At 38.4% G+C, this 13,628-nt stretch overlaps 1 protein-coding gene and 1 long non-coding RNA gene across 4 annotated transcripts in view; one reads left to right on the top strand and one right to left on the bottom strand.

Annotated features, from left to right (window-relative positions):
- LOC144381899 (uncharacterized) overlaps window positions 1-13,628 on the bottom strand; it is a 131,809-nt gene that overhangs the window by 50,305 nt on the left and 67,876 nt on the right. The gene's annotated exons all lie outside the window — the stretch shown is intronic.
- Window positions 1-13,628, top strand: part of BRDT (bromodomain testis associated) — a 66,297-nt gene that overhangs the window by 8,868 nt on the left and 43,801 nt on the right. For 2 of the 3 annotated variants that reach the window (XM_078071724.1, XM_078071723.1), the window contains 2 exons: window positions 9,297-9,469; window positions 10,017-10,370. In XM_078071724.1, the coding sequence (XP_077927850.1) occupies window positions 9,297-9,469; window positions 10,017-10,370 (527 nt within the window). Of the gene's footprint in view, window positions 1-9,294; window positions 9,470-10,016; window positions 10,371-13,628 lie in introns of all 3 variants that reach the window. The other variant, XM_078071721.1, reaches the window with a different exon arrangement.

Here is a 13,628-nt window from a genome sequence, read left to right as displayed (position 1 = left end):
TTTCTTTTTGTTGTCTGATTGCTGTTGCTAGGACTTCTAGTACTATGTTGAACGATAGTGGCGAGAGTGGGCATCCTTGACGTGTTCCTGATCTTAAGGGAAAGGCTCTCAGCTTTTCCCCATTGAGGATGATATTTGCTGTGGGTTTTTCATAGATGGATTTTATGAGCTTGAGGAATGTTCCCTCTATCCCTATACTCTGGAGAGTTTTAATCAGGAAAGGATGTTGTATTTTGTCAAATGCTTTTTCTGCATCAATTGAGAGGACCATATGGTTCTTCTCCCTCCTCTTATTAATGTGTTCTATCACATTGATTGATTTGCGAATGTTGAACCACCCTCGCATCCCAGGGATAAATCCCACTTGGTCATGGTGGATGATCCTTTTAATGTATTGTTGGATCCTATTAGCTAGGATTTTGTTGAGGATTTTGGAATCCATATTCATCAGGGATATCGGTCTGAAGTTCTCCTTTTTGATGGGGTCTTTGCCTGGTTTGGGGATTAAGGTAATGCTGGCCTCATAGAATGAGTCTGGAAGTTTTCCTTCTGTTTCTATTTTTTGAAACAGCTTCAGGAGAATAGGTATTATTTCTTCTTTGAATGTTTGGTAGAATTCCCCAGGGAATCCATCAGGCCCTGGACTCTTGTTTTTTGGGAGGTTTTTGATCACTGCTTCAATCTCGTTCCTGGTTATTGGCCTATTCAGGTTGTCAATTTCTTCCTGTTTCAGTCTTGGCAGCTTATAGGTTTCCAGGAAGGCCTCCATTTCATCCAGATTGCTCAGTTTATTGGCATATAGTTGTTGATAATAATTTCTAATAATTGTTTCTATTTCCTTGGTGTTAGTCGTGATCTCTCCCCTTTCATTCATAATTTTATTAATTTGGGTCCTTTCTCTGTTCTTTTGGATAAGTCTGGCCAGTGGTTTATCGATCTTATTAATTCTTTCAAAGAACCAACTTCTAGTTTCATTGATCTGATCTACTGTGTTTCTGGTTTCTAATTCATTGATTTCTGCTCTAATTTTAATTATTTCTCTTCTAATGTGTGGCTCAGGCGTCGTTTGTTGCTTTTTCTCTAGTTCTTTAAGGTGTAGAGTTAGTTGGTGAATTCGGGATTTTTCTGTTTTTTTGAGTGAGGCTTGGATGGCTATGTATTTCCCCCTTAGGACCGCCTTTGCAGTATCCCATAGGTTTTGGACTGATGTGTTTTCGTTCTCATTGATTTCCATGCATTGTTTAAGTTCTTCTTTGATTTCCTGGTTGACCCAAACATTCTTGAGCAGAGTGGTCTTTAGCTTCCAAGTGTTTGAATTTCTGCCAAATTTTTTCTTGTGATTGAGTTCCAGTTTTAGAGCATTGTGGTCTGAGAATATGCAGGGAATAATCTCAATCTTTTGGAATCGGTTGAGACCTGATTTGTGACCCAGTATATGGTCTGTTCTGGAGAAAGTTCCATGTGCACTCGAGAAGAATGAGTATTCTGTTGTTTTAGGGTGGAATGTTCTGTAAATATCTATGAGGTCCATCTGGTCCAATGTATCATTCAAAGCTCTTGTTTCCTTGTTGATTTTCTGCTTAGATGATCTGTCCATTGCTGAGAGTGGAGTATTGAGGTCTCCTACAATTAACGTATTGTTATCAATATGACTCTTTATTTTGGTTAACAGTTGGCTTATGTAGATGGCTGCTCCCATGTTGGGGGCATAGATATTTACAATTGTTAGATCTTCTTGTTGGATAGACCCTTTAAGAATGATATAGTGTCCTTCTGTGTCTCTTATTACAGACTTTAGTTTAAAATCTAATTTGTCTGATATAAGAATTGCTACCCCAGCTTTCTTTTGAGGTCCGCTGGCAATGAAGATAGATCTCCATCCCTTCACTTTCAGTCTGGATGTATCTTTAGGTTCAAAATGAGTCTCTTGTAGATAGCATATGGATGGGTCCTGTCTTTTTATCTAATCTGCAGCCCTGTGCCGTTTTATGGGAGCGTTTAGGCCATTCACGTTGAGAGTGATTATTGAAAGATATGAATTAATTGTCATCATGTTGCCTGTGAAGACGTTGTTTTTATAGATTGTCCCTGTAAATTTCTGTTGTAGTTCACTCTTGGGGTCTTTCTCCTTTTATAGAACCCCCCTTAATATTTCTTGCAGGGCCGGCTTAGTGGTCACATATTCTTTCAGCTTCTGCCGGTCGTGGAAGCTCTGCATCTCTCCATCCATTCTAAATGACAGCCTTGCTGGATAAAGTATTCTTGGCTGCATGTTCTTCTCATTTAGTACCCTGACTATGTCTTGCCAGGCCTTTCTGGCTTGCCAGGTCTCTGTGGATAGGTCTGACGTTATTCTGATGTTCCTCCCTCTGTACATAAGGAATCTCTTCCCCCTAACTGCCCTTAAGATGGTTTCCTTGGTTCTAAGATTTGCAAGTTTTACTATTACATGCTGGGGTGTTGGCCTGTTTTCCTTGATCTTGGGAGGGGTCCTCTCTGCCTCTAGGACTCGAGTGTTTGTTTCCTTCCCCAGATTAGGGAAGTTCTCAGCTACAGTTTGCTCAAATACATCTAGTCCTCTCTCTCTCTCCCCACTCCCTGCAGGATTCCAATTATTCTGACATTGGAACGCTTCATGGTGTCACTTATTTCTCTGATTCTATTTTCATGGATTCTGAGTTGTTTTTCCCTGGCCTCCTCTTTTCCCTTTTTATCTATTATATTGTCTTCCAGGTCGCTTATTCTCTCTTCTGCCTCAGTTACCCTAGCTGTTAGATTATCTAGATTGGATTGGATCTCATTGATAGCATTTTTAAGTTCTGCCAATTCCCCTTTTATTTCTGCCCTTAGAGACTCTATGTTGCCATTAATTGATTTCTCAATTCTAGCCATTGTCTTCACAATTTCTAGCCTGAATTCCATCTCCGACATCTTGGTTATATCTGCATCCATTTGTAAATCTGCAGCATAAGTCATAATCTCTGAGTCTTTTCTGTTTTGGGGGCTCCTCCTCCTAGTCATTCTGTTGATGGGTGTTTGAGGGAATGTATAGAGTCCAAATTATTGACCAGAACCCAAGCAAGATGCACCTGTTTTCTTGGGACCTTAAGGTTGCTGGCCTCTTGTTTTCCCAGCCTGTCTTCTGCGGGAGGGGCCTGCCACGCTGTTACTCAGGCAACCCTGTTTGGGAGGAGTTGCCCTGCGCCCCTGTGGCGGGGGATGGGCTCAGTGGGAATCAGTTTTGGGGGCTTTTGTTCTCTGGCGGCTTTCCCTGGCGGCTTTCCGCATCTCTTCCGCGAGTCAGAGCAGAAGAGACCGTTTCCAACCCTCTGCCTCAGAGCAGAGATCGCAGTCTGTTCTTCAGTGAGCTCTCCAGGCCACACTGTCTCCATTTCTGTCCGTGCTGCTATAAACTGCAGCGTCCTGGGTAGTGCACCCCTCCGCAGGGCTCCCAGTCCTGCCTTCAGGTCGGGCCTGTCTCTGCCCTTTGTGCTTCTAAAACCGCCAGCCACTCCCAGTTCGCGCGCATGCGCGACCCCACCACTCCGGGGTTCCGCCCCGGGGGCTGCAGTTCACAGGTGCGACCCCACCTCTCCGGGTTTCCGTTGGGGGCTGCAGTTCACAGGCGCGACCCCACCGCTCCGGGTTTCTGCCCTGGGGGCTGCCCTAGAGTCCTTTCCCTGCCGCTACCGGTCTGCGAGGTCTGTGCCCTGTATGCAGCACGCGAGGCTGTCACTCACCGGTGGTGTAGGATCCCCATGGCCAGGCACCCTCCCGCTGCCGTTTATCCCGATATCTGCCTGCAGAATCATGGCTCCCCACTTCGTACCTCAAAACCAACCGCCTACGATATTCTGTTTGTAGAGATCCAGATCTTCTTACATATCAGGCTGGTTTCGTGGGTGCTCAGAGTGGTCTGGTGGATATCCAGCTCAATTCCAGGGACCAGTTGAAATAGGGTCCCCTACTCCTCCGCCATCTTTCCCCCCTCCTCCTGAAACAAAAACTTTTGCCATCTTGGAGTTTATATTCTAGTAGAAAAAGAGAGGCAAACAAACCTGATGGGTTCTGAGTGGGCCTCATTGAGAAGTTAAGATCTGAACAAAGAAGAACATTCCAGGCAGAGGGATCAGCTAGAGCAAAGGTCTGTAACAGGATCCTTTCCTCTTCTGTCACTTTGGGCCATTGCCTTCATGACCTGGATCTTCCCTCTAACCTCTTCACCTTGTCAAGGATTTTATTCCTTTGGTTATCCCCTTTGTTTCGTATATCATTAATCTCTCCTTTGTAGACTTAGTCTCATTACTCCATAAACATGCTCTAATACCTTGTCTTTAAAGTTCATCTTTTACTTGTCTCTTTCCGGCTACTGTCCCATTTTTTTGTTTTTCTCTTATACATTCATGAACTCACTTCAGTATAGGTTTTAGCCTCACTACATCACCAAGAAGATTCTTACCACACCACCTAAAAAGTTCTTGTCAGTCAGGGTCTCTTACAGTCTTGATGTGGCAAATTTAAGTAATATTTTTCTATTCTCATTTTACTTGACCTCTGTCAGTATTTGCATTAGAAGGCTGCTATCTCTTTCTTTTCTTTTCATTGATTAAAGAATGCACATTTGATTATTCATAAGTCCAAAAATAGAATATCTGTTACCTTATTACAGTTTTGATTTTTTTTTTTCTCACCAAATCAAATTTTATTCCATCAAGGCAGACACTGGTAAGTAGATAGGTATTTATCATAACAGTTGATTGTAGAAAAGTTTACTATGTTCACCCTTTTTAATTTAAATTCAATTAATAACATATAGTGTACTATTAGTTTCAGAGGTAGAGTTCAATGATTCGTCAGTCTTATATAATACCCAGTGCTCATCACATCACATGCCTTACCCAGTGTCCATCACCCAGTTACCCCACCCACCCCCACCCCTCCAGCAACCTCAATTTGTTTCCTATGATTAAGAGTCTCTTATGGTTTGTCTCCCTCTCTGATTTTGTCTTGTTTTATTTTTTCCTTTCTTCCCCTTTGATCCTGTTTTGTTTGTTAAATTCCACATAGGAGTGAGATCATATGATAATTATCTTTCTCTGACTTATTTCACTTACTATAATACCCTCTAGTTCCATCCACATCATTGCAAACGGCAAGATTTCATTTTTTTTGATGGCTGAGTAATATTCCATGGTATACATATACCACATCTTCTGTATCCATTCATCTGTTGATGGACATCTGGGCTCTTTCCATAGTTTGGCTATTGTGGACGTTGCTGCTATCAACATTGGGGTGCAGGTGCGCCTTCGGATTACCACATTTGTATCTTTGGGGTAAATACCCAGTAGTGCAATTGCTGGGCCATAGGGTAGCTCTATTTTCAACTTTTTGAAGAACCTCCATACTGTTTTCCAGAGTGGCTGCACCAGTTTGCAGTCCCACCAACAGTGTAAGAGGGTTCCCCTTTCTCCGCATCCTTGCCAACATCTGTCATTTCCTGACTTGTTAATTTTAGCCATTCTGACTGGTGTGAGGTGGTAGCTCATTGTGGTTTTGATTTGTATTTCCCTGATGCCGAGTGATGTTGAGCACTTTTTCATGTGTCTGTTGGTCATTTGGATGTCTTTGCAGAAGTGTCTGTTCATGTCTTCTGCCCATTTCTTGATTGGATCATTTGTTCTTTGGGTATTAAGTTTAAGTCCTTTATAAATTTTGGTAGCCCTTTATCTGATATGCCATTTGCACATATCTTCTCCCATTCCATAGGTTTCCCTTTAGTTTGTTGACTTTTTCCCTTGCTGTGCAGAAGCTTTTTATCTTCATGACGTCCCAATAGTTCATTTTTGCTTTTGTTTCCCTTGCCTTTTGCAATGTGTCTAGCAAGAAGTTGCTGCAGCTGAGGTCAAAGAGGTTGCAGCCTGTATTCTCCTCAAGGATTTTGATGGATTCCTGTCTCATATTTCGGTTTTTCATCCATTTCGAGTCTATTTTTGTGTGTGATGTAAGAAAGTGGTCCAGTTTCATTCTTCTGCATGTGGCTGTCCAATTTTCCCAACACCATTTGTTGAAGAGACTGTCTTTTTTCCATTGGATATTCTTTCCTGCTTTGTCAAAGATTAGTTGACCATAGAGTTGAGGGGCCATTTCTGGGTTTTCTATTCTGTTCCATTGATCTATTTGTTTTTGTGCCAATACCATACTGTCTTGATGATTATAGCTTTGTAATAGAGCTTGAAGTCTGGAATTGTGATAGCATCAGTTTTGGTTTTCTTTTTCACCATTCCTTTGGCTATTTGGGGTCTTTTCTGGTTCCAAACACATTTTAGGATTATTTGTTCCAGCTCTGTGAAAAAAATTGATGGTATTTTGATAGGGATTGCACTGAATGTGTTGATTGCTCTAGGTAGCATAGACACTTTAACAGTATTTGTTCTTTCAGTCCATGAGCATGGCAGGTTTTTCCATTTCTTTGTGTCTTCCTCAATTTTTTTCATGAGTCTTTTATAGTTTTCTGAGTACAGATCCTTTACCTCTTTGGTTAGATTTATTCCTTAGGTATCTCATGGTTTTTGGTGCAATTGTAAATGGGATCGACTCCTTAATTTCTCTTTGTTCTGTCTCATTGTTAGTGTATAGAGATGCAACTGATTTCTGTGCATTGATTTTATATCCTGCCACTTTGCTGAATGCCTGTATGAATTCTAGCAATTTTGGGGTGGGGTCTTTTGGGTTTTCCACATAGAGAATCATGTCATCTGCAAAGAATGAGAGTTTGACTACTTCTTTGCCAATTGGGATGCCTTTTATTTCTCTTTGTTGGCTGATTGCTGAGGCTAGGATTTCGAGTAGTATGTTGAACATCAGTGGTAATAGTGGACATCCCTGCCATGTTCCTGACCTTGGGGAAAAGCTGTCAGTTTTTCCCCATTGAGAATGATATTTGCTGTGGGGTTTTTATATATGGCTTTTATGATAATGAGGTATGTTCCCTCTATCCCTACTATGGGAGTTTTAATCAAGAAAGTATGCTGTACTTTGTCAAATGCTTTTCCTGCATCTATTGAGAGGATCGTGTGGTTTTTGTCCTTTCTTTTATTGATGTATTGTATCCACATTGATTTTGCAGATGTTAAACCACCCTTCCAGCCCAGGAATAAATCCCATTTGGTCGTGATGAATAATCCTTTTAATGTACTCTTTCTTGAAATGCCTTTATTCTTGGTGCACACTCTAATTTTGTGAGTTTACTTTCCATTGTGTAGTACTCTTATTTATCCTTTTCTATTAAACCTCTAAAATATTGGAGTTTTCTTTTCAGGGCTTGATATTAGATATTCTTTTTCTAAATTCCATCTGTGGCTATTAATCCCCAAATTATGTTTCTAATATAGCCACTGGACATTTCCACTTGGATGTCTTATACACATCTTATCATTTAACTGGCTCACAGTTAAATATTGATATTCCTCAGATTATTCTGTATAACAGAAAATGCTACTAATACACAGTTATTCAAGCCAGAATAGTAGAAGTTGTCCTTGATTCCTTCCTTCCTCTGATTCTTTCTCACATTCTGTTCCATAGTAAGTCATTTGTATTCAACCCTCAATTTGTTTTTGCAATTATCCTAGGTCAGGCTACCATCTTCTTATTCCCTGTGATCCTGATTATTCTGTGTGGTCTATTGTCTATACAATAGCAAAGGCAGTATTTTAAAAATAAACTAGAATACATCATTAGCCTACTTAAAGCCTCTCTTTAGCTTCCCATGTTAAAATGAAGTCTGAATTCCTACTGTGGCCCTTTGTGATCTGGTATTTGCCCAATTCTCCATTCTCATCTTGAGCTACTTTCTTCTCATTCCCTGGTTTTCCCTACTGATTGTCTCGAAATACATTTTTACTGCCACCCCATTCTCTGGCTACTTCTTATCCTTATGGTAACATCTTAATTGGTACCTCTTCAGAGAGGCCTACTTGGCTTATCTTCTTTATAGTAGGTCTCTGCCTTAATTTAGTCAGCACCCTATTTATTTCCATTCTAGCAGTCAACATCACTTGTAATCAATTTGATTGTTTTTTTTTTCTATTTCTTACACTAGACAGTGTGCTCACCAAGGACAGAAACTGTGTCTATCTTGTTCATTATTGTGCTCTAGCACCTAGAAAGGTGGCCTGATACATAATGGCATGCAATAGATGTTCATGGGGTCCTCTTACATTCCAAGTTATGTATTAGGCACAAGAGATATTGTAGAGATTGAAACAAAAAGTTCCCTTCCCCTCTCAGAGCTTTTTGTTCTAGTTCAGGAAATTAGTAAAATTAAGTAAATGTGAGTATTCCTCATTATACTTAGCCGTGTTTAGCTCCTGAGTTCAAAGAGCCACAGTTGGGATATCAAAAGATACAAGGTTATCTCAATCTGTTTGCTTCCTAAGTTTTAATTTGTGGATAATGAGAACTCAGAGATTGAGGAATACAAGCCCTTTTTTTTTTTTTTAAGATTTTATTTATTTATTTGACACATAGAGTGAGAAAGAGAGCACAAGCAGGGGGAGTGGCAGGCAGAGGGAGAGGGAGAAGCAGGCTCTCGCTGAGCCTGATGTGGGGCTCAATCCCAGGACCCTGGGACCATGACCTGAGCCAAAGGCAGATGCTTAACCGATTGAGCCATCCAGGCGCCCCAACCCTGTCTTAAAATATATTCAAACCTTTTTGGTTCCTGAGTTTGTTAAGCAAGAATTCGGAGAGTCAGGGATACCTATATACTGCATGTCAAATGTGATAATGGCAGGAAAAAAGTAAGAATAAGAGAACAAAGGAGTGGGGTTGAAAGACAGTTGTTTTACATAGGATGGCCTGAGAAGGTAACATTTCAGTAAAGGTATGAAGGGAATTTGGAGTGAGCCATGAGGATATCTCCTTCCAGGCAGAGAGAATAGTCTGCTTCTGCTTACCAAATTTGAGGATTTGTGGCAGGCCAGTAGGCTGAAGTGAAATAAGTGAAGGGGGCAGTGATAGGAAGTAAGGTGGAAGGAGGGTGGTGGGAGGGTGGAGGGCACATAGAGAGGTCATGCAGGTCCTTACAAAGCATTGTAGGTTTGAAGTCTCCAATATTATATCTAAACTGCTCTGACAACTGTTAGCAAGTGTGTGGGGGAGGGTTTCAAAGGGGAATGGGATTATATTGTGTTTATATTGCTAAAAAGCTGAGCTAAATGAATTAAAATAGAATATTAAGAAAAATAGTTTATATTTTACTCACATATTGACTCTGGTTCACACATTACTAGGCATTCAACATAATGTAGCAGTTCCTTCTGTTAAAGAAAAACAATCCCCCAAAGCACTGGAAAAAGTATTTAAGCCACAAGTGATTCCCTCTGTATTTCCTGAGACATCAATTTCTCCTTCAAACATGGCACAAGGTACTCCACTCAACTCTACCTCACAAACAGTGGCCCAAGTAAGTTCACTGTAGCTTTAAAATGTTTTAATGTAAGGAGTTGTTGTGATGACTAAACTTTTTTTTTAAGTTGCTATGAAAAACAATTGGGCTTCAGCTTACCACAGTTAATCTTTTTGTCTGTGTACATTTTGTAACAGAGACCTAGGATGTGAACCAAATTTTAGAGACTTCTTGGTAGAATTTGAACTATTTACTGTATTTTTAGTGTTAATATCAGTTGCCCAACTATCCATTCTGTGTGTTATATAACTTCTTTTGGGTTGATAATTAAAATTGTATACCATAGCTGATTTCAGGTATTCAGAAACTTGTGATTGTATAACTATGACTTATTTTCCCATATATCTTTATTTATCTCAAAGGTTTACACAAGACAATTCTTTGGATATTAGGAAGAAAATACTTGAACTATTTATTTTACCTATAAAAGAGAAATTAACCTTTACTAATATTTAATATAAGGAAGACTTGGTGCTGCTAAGTTTGAAAACTTGCTCTGAATGTCCCCTTAATTATAGTTTTTGTTGTTGTTGAATTGTTTCAGGTTACAAGGGGTGTGAAGAGGAAAGCAGATACCACAACTCCTACAACTTCAGTAGTTAAAGCAAGTAGTGAATCTTCCCCAACGCTTGCAGAAAAAAAATCAGTGAAAATGCCACCTATAAAAGAAAATGTGCTGAAGACTGTTTTGCCAGATTCTCAGCAACAGTGTAAAGTTGTAAAGAATGTTAAAGTGACCGAACAGTTACGGCACTGTAGTGAGATTCTTAAAGAAATGCTTGCAAAGAAACACTTACCCTATGCGTGGCCCTTTTATAATCCTGTTGATGTTAATGCTTTGGGGCTCCATAACTACTATGATATTGTGAAAAATCCAATGGATCTTGGTACTATTAAGGTAAATGTTGTCCTAATAAGAGAAAGTTCTTTTCTTGATTATAAAAGTAATCTTGTCATTGTAAAAATTGTTTTAATTCAGAAAAAGATAATGAAGAAGTTTAAAATCATTAGTAAGTCATATCACCTGGAATGAATCATGGGAAAATTTTTAAACATCTTTCTTTTTCTTCTATTCAAACACACCCATTGTTCTTTGCCACAATGTTTGAGTGACAGTATGTAATATAACTCTGTACCCTGAATTTTCACTTACTATGTTGTAAACATTTTTCTCATTATATATTCAAGATTATATTTTTAATGCATAATTCTGATGCAATTTTTTGGGGGGGGGATAAGGCATTTATATAGTTTCCAAACCTCTCTACATTTTTGGGGGAGGGTCTTCTGCTGGTGTGGTCAGGTCTTTTAAATTATAATTTTTTAAATTTTTTTTCCAAGTAAACTCTACCCCCAGTGTGGGACTCGAACTCATGACCCCTAAGATCAAGATTCAAATGCTCTACCAACTGAACCAGCCAGGCAGCCCTTAATTTTTAATCGAAGTATAGTTGACATACAATGTTTATATGATTAAGGTGTACAACACAATGATTGACAGTTCTATATTTTATGCAGTACTCACCATGAAAGTGTAGTTACCATCTGTCACCATACAATGTTATTACAATGTTATTGATTATATATTCCCTGTTCTATAATTTTCATCCCCATGGCTTATTTATTTTGTAAGTAGAAGTTTGTACCTCTTAATCCCCTTTACCTATTTCTTTCATCTCCCTCTCCCTCCCTTGCAACCATCAGTTTGTTCTCAGTACTTATTAGACAGTTTCTGTGTGTATGCGTGTTTGTTTTGTTTTTTAGATTCCATATACAAGGGAGATGATATGGTATTTGTCTTCTTCTGTCTTATTTCACTTAGCATAATACCCTGTAGGTCAAACCATGTTGTTGCAGGTGACAAGATCTCATCCTTTTTTATGGCTGAGTAATATTTCACTTGGGTGTGTGTGTGTGTGTATGTGTGTGTGTGTGTGTGTGTGTGTGTGACATCTTTATCCATTCATCTATTGATGGACTCTGAGGTTGCTTCCATACCTTGGCTATTGTAAGTAATATTGCAATATACTTACATATATTTTTTTTGAATTAATGTTTTTGTTTTCTTATATGAATTATTTATGTATCTTGGATATTAACCCCTTATCAGATATATAATTTGTGCATCTTTTGTCCCATTCAGTTGGTTGCCTTTTTGTTTTCTGATATTCTTCACTGTGCAAAAGCTTTTTTGTCTGATGTACTTTATTTTTGCTTTTGTTTCCCTGGCCTGAGGGGAAAATGTTGCTAAGGCCCATATTCAGGAGATTACTACCTGTGTTTTCTTCTAGTTTTATGGTTTTATGTTTCATTTAGGACTTTAATCCATTTTGAATTTATTTTTATGTATAGTTTAAGAAGGTGGTTCAGTTTTCATTCTTCTGCACATAACTGTCTAGTTTTTGCAGCACCATTTGAAGAGACCGTCTAGTCCCCATTGTATATTCTTGCCTCCTTTGTCATAGGTTAACTGACCATATAAGTGTTGATTTATTTCTGGGCTCTCTGTCCTGTTCTGCTGATGTATCGGTCTGTATTTATGCCAGTACCACACTGTTTTGATTACTGTAGATCTGTAATGTATATCTTGAAATCTGGGATTGCAGTACCTCTAGTTATGTTCTTAAGATTGCTTTGGTGATTCAAGGTTTTTGTGGTTCCTTAACAATTTTAGGATTATTTGTCCTATGTCTATGAGAACTACTATTGGTATTTTCATAGGGATTGCATTAAATCTGTAGATTGCTTTGGGTGGCATGGACGTTTTAACTGTTCTTCCAGTTCATGAGCATGGTTTATCTTTCCATTTATGTCTTCACTTTTTTTCATCAGTGTCTTATAATTTTCAGAGTTACAGGTCTTTTACTCTCTTGGTTAGATTCATTCCTAGGTTTATTTTTGTTTTTGCTGCTGCTTCTTGTCTGATTGCTGCAGCTAGAATTTTTAGTACTATGTTGAATAAAAGTGGTGAGCATGGACATCCTTGTTCTTGGTCTTAGAAGAAAAGCTTTCAGTTTTTCACCATTGAGTATGATGTTAGCTGGGTTTTTCATATATGGCATTTATTATATTGAGGTATATTCCCTTCAAAATACACTGTTGAGAGTTTTATCATGAACAGATTTGAATTCTGTCAGATTTTTTTCTGCATTTATTGAGATGACTGTATGGTTTTTATCCTTCATTTTGTTCATGTGTTGTATCCCATTGATTGATTTGCAGATATTGAATCATCCTTGCATTCCTGGGATAAATCCCACTTGATTATGGTGAATGAATTCTGCTAATATTTTGTTGAGGATTTTTACATCTATGTTCATCAGGGATATTGACCTGTAATTTTTTTTATTTTTTTTATTTTTTGTAGTGTCTTTGTTGTTTTGGTATCAGGGTGATGCTGGCCTCATAGAAGGAATTTGGAAGTTTTTCTTCCTTTTCCATTTTTTTTTGAACAGTTTGTGGAAGTTAGGTATTAACTCTTTAAATGTTTGGTAGGATTCACTTGTGAAGCCATGTGGTCCTCAACTTCTGTTTCTTGGGAGTTTTTGATTACTTATTCAATTCCATTACTAGTAATTGGTCTGTTCAGATTTTCTATTTCATCATGACTTAGTCTTGGAAGATTGTGTGTCCTGGGAATTTATCCATTTCTTCTAGGTTATCTTAATTTGTTGTCCTATTATTTTTTTGTAATAGTCTCTTATCCTTTGTATTTCTGTGGATCAGTTGTTACTTCTCTTTCATTTCTGATTTTGAGTCCTCTCTTTTTTTGATGTGTCTGGTTCAAGGTTTATCAGTTTTGTTTTATTTTTTCAAAGGATTGGCTCTCAGTTTCATTGGTCTTTTCTATTTTTTTTTTTTTTAGACTCTTTATTTCAGCTCTGATCTTTATTATTTCCTTCCTTTTACCAATTCTGTTCAATTTTAAATCTTTTCATTTTGAGGAAAATTTTAATAAAAACCTTTATTTAAATCAAGGTTGGTTTAAGGAATTTATCTTTTCATTGCTTTCCTAGAATCATACTTGTCTAAGATTATCTGGAAATGCACTGTTTTCCTGCTTTTGTGATTTTGTTCCTGTTCTTTTTTTTTTTTTTTTTTACTCTTGGAATATCCTCCTTATCTCTACTTGTCAAAATTCATTGGATATTTTCAA

Source organism: Halichoerus grypus, chromosome 5 (assembly GCF_964656455.1).
Source record: "Halichoerus grypus chromosome 5, mHalGry1.hap1.1, whole genome shotgun sequence".
In the NCBI taxonomy this organism is placed as follows: Eukaryota; Metazoa; Chordata; class Mammalia; order Carnivora; family Phocidae; genus Halichoerus; species Halichoerus grypus.
This window is presented reverse-complemented; position numbering and strand designations above follow the sequence as displayed.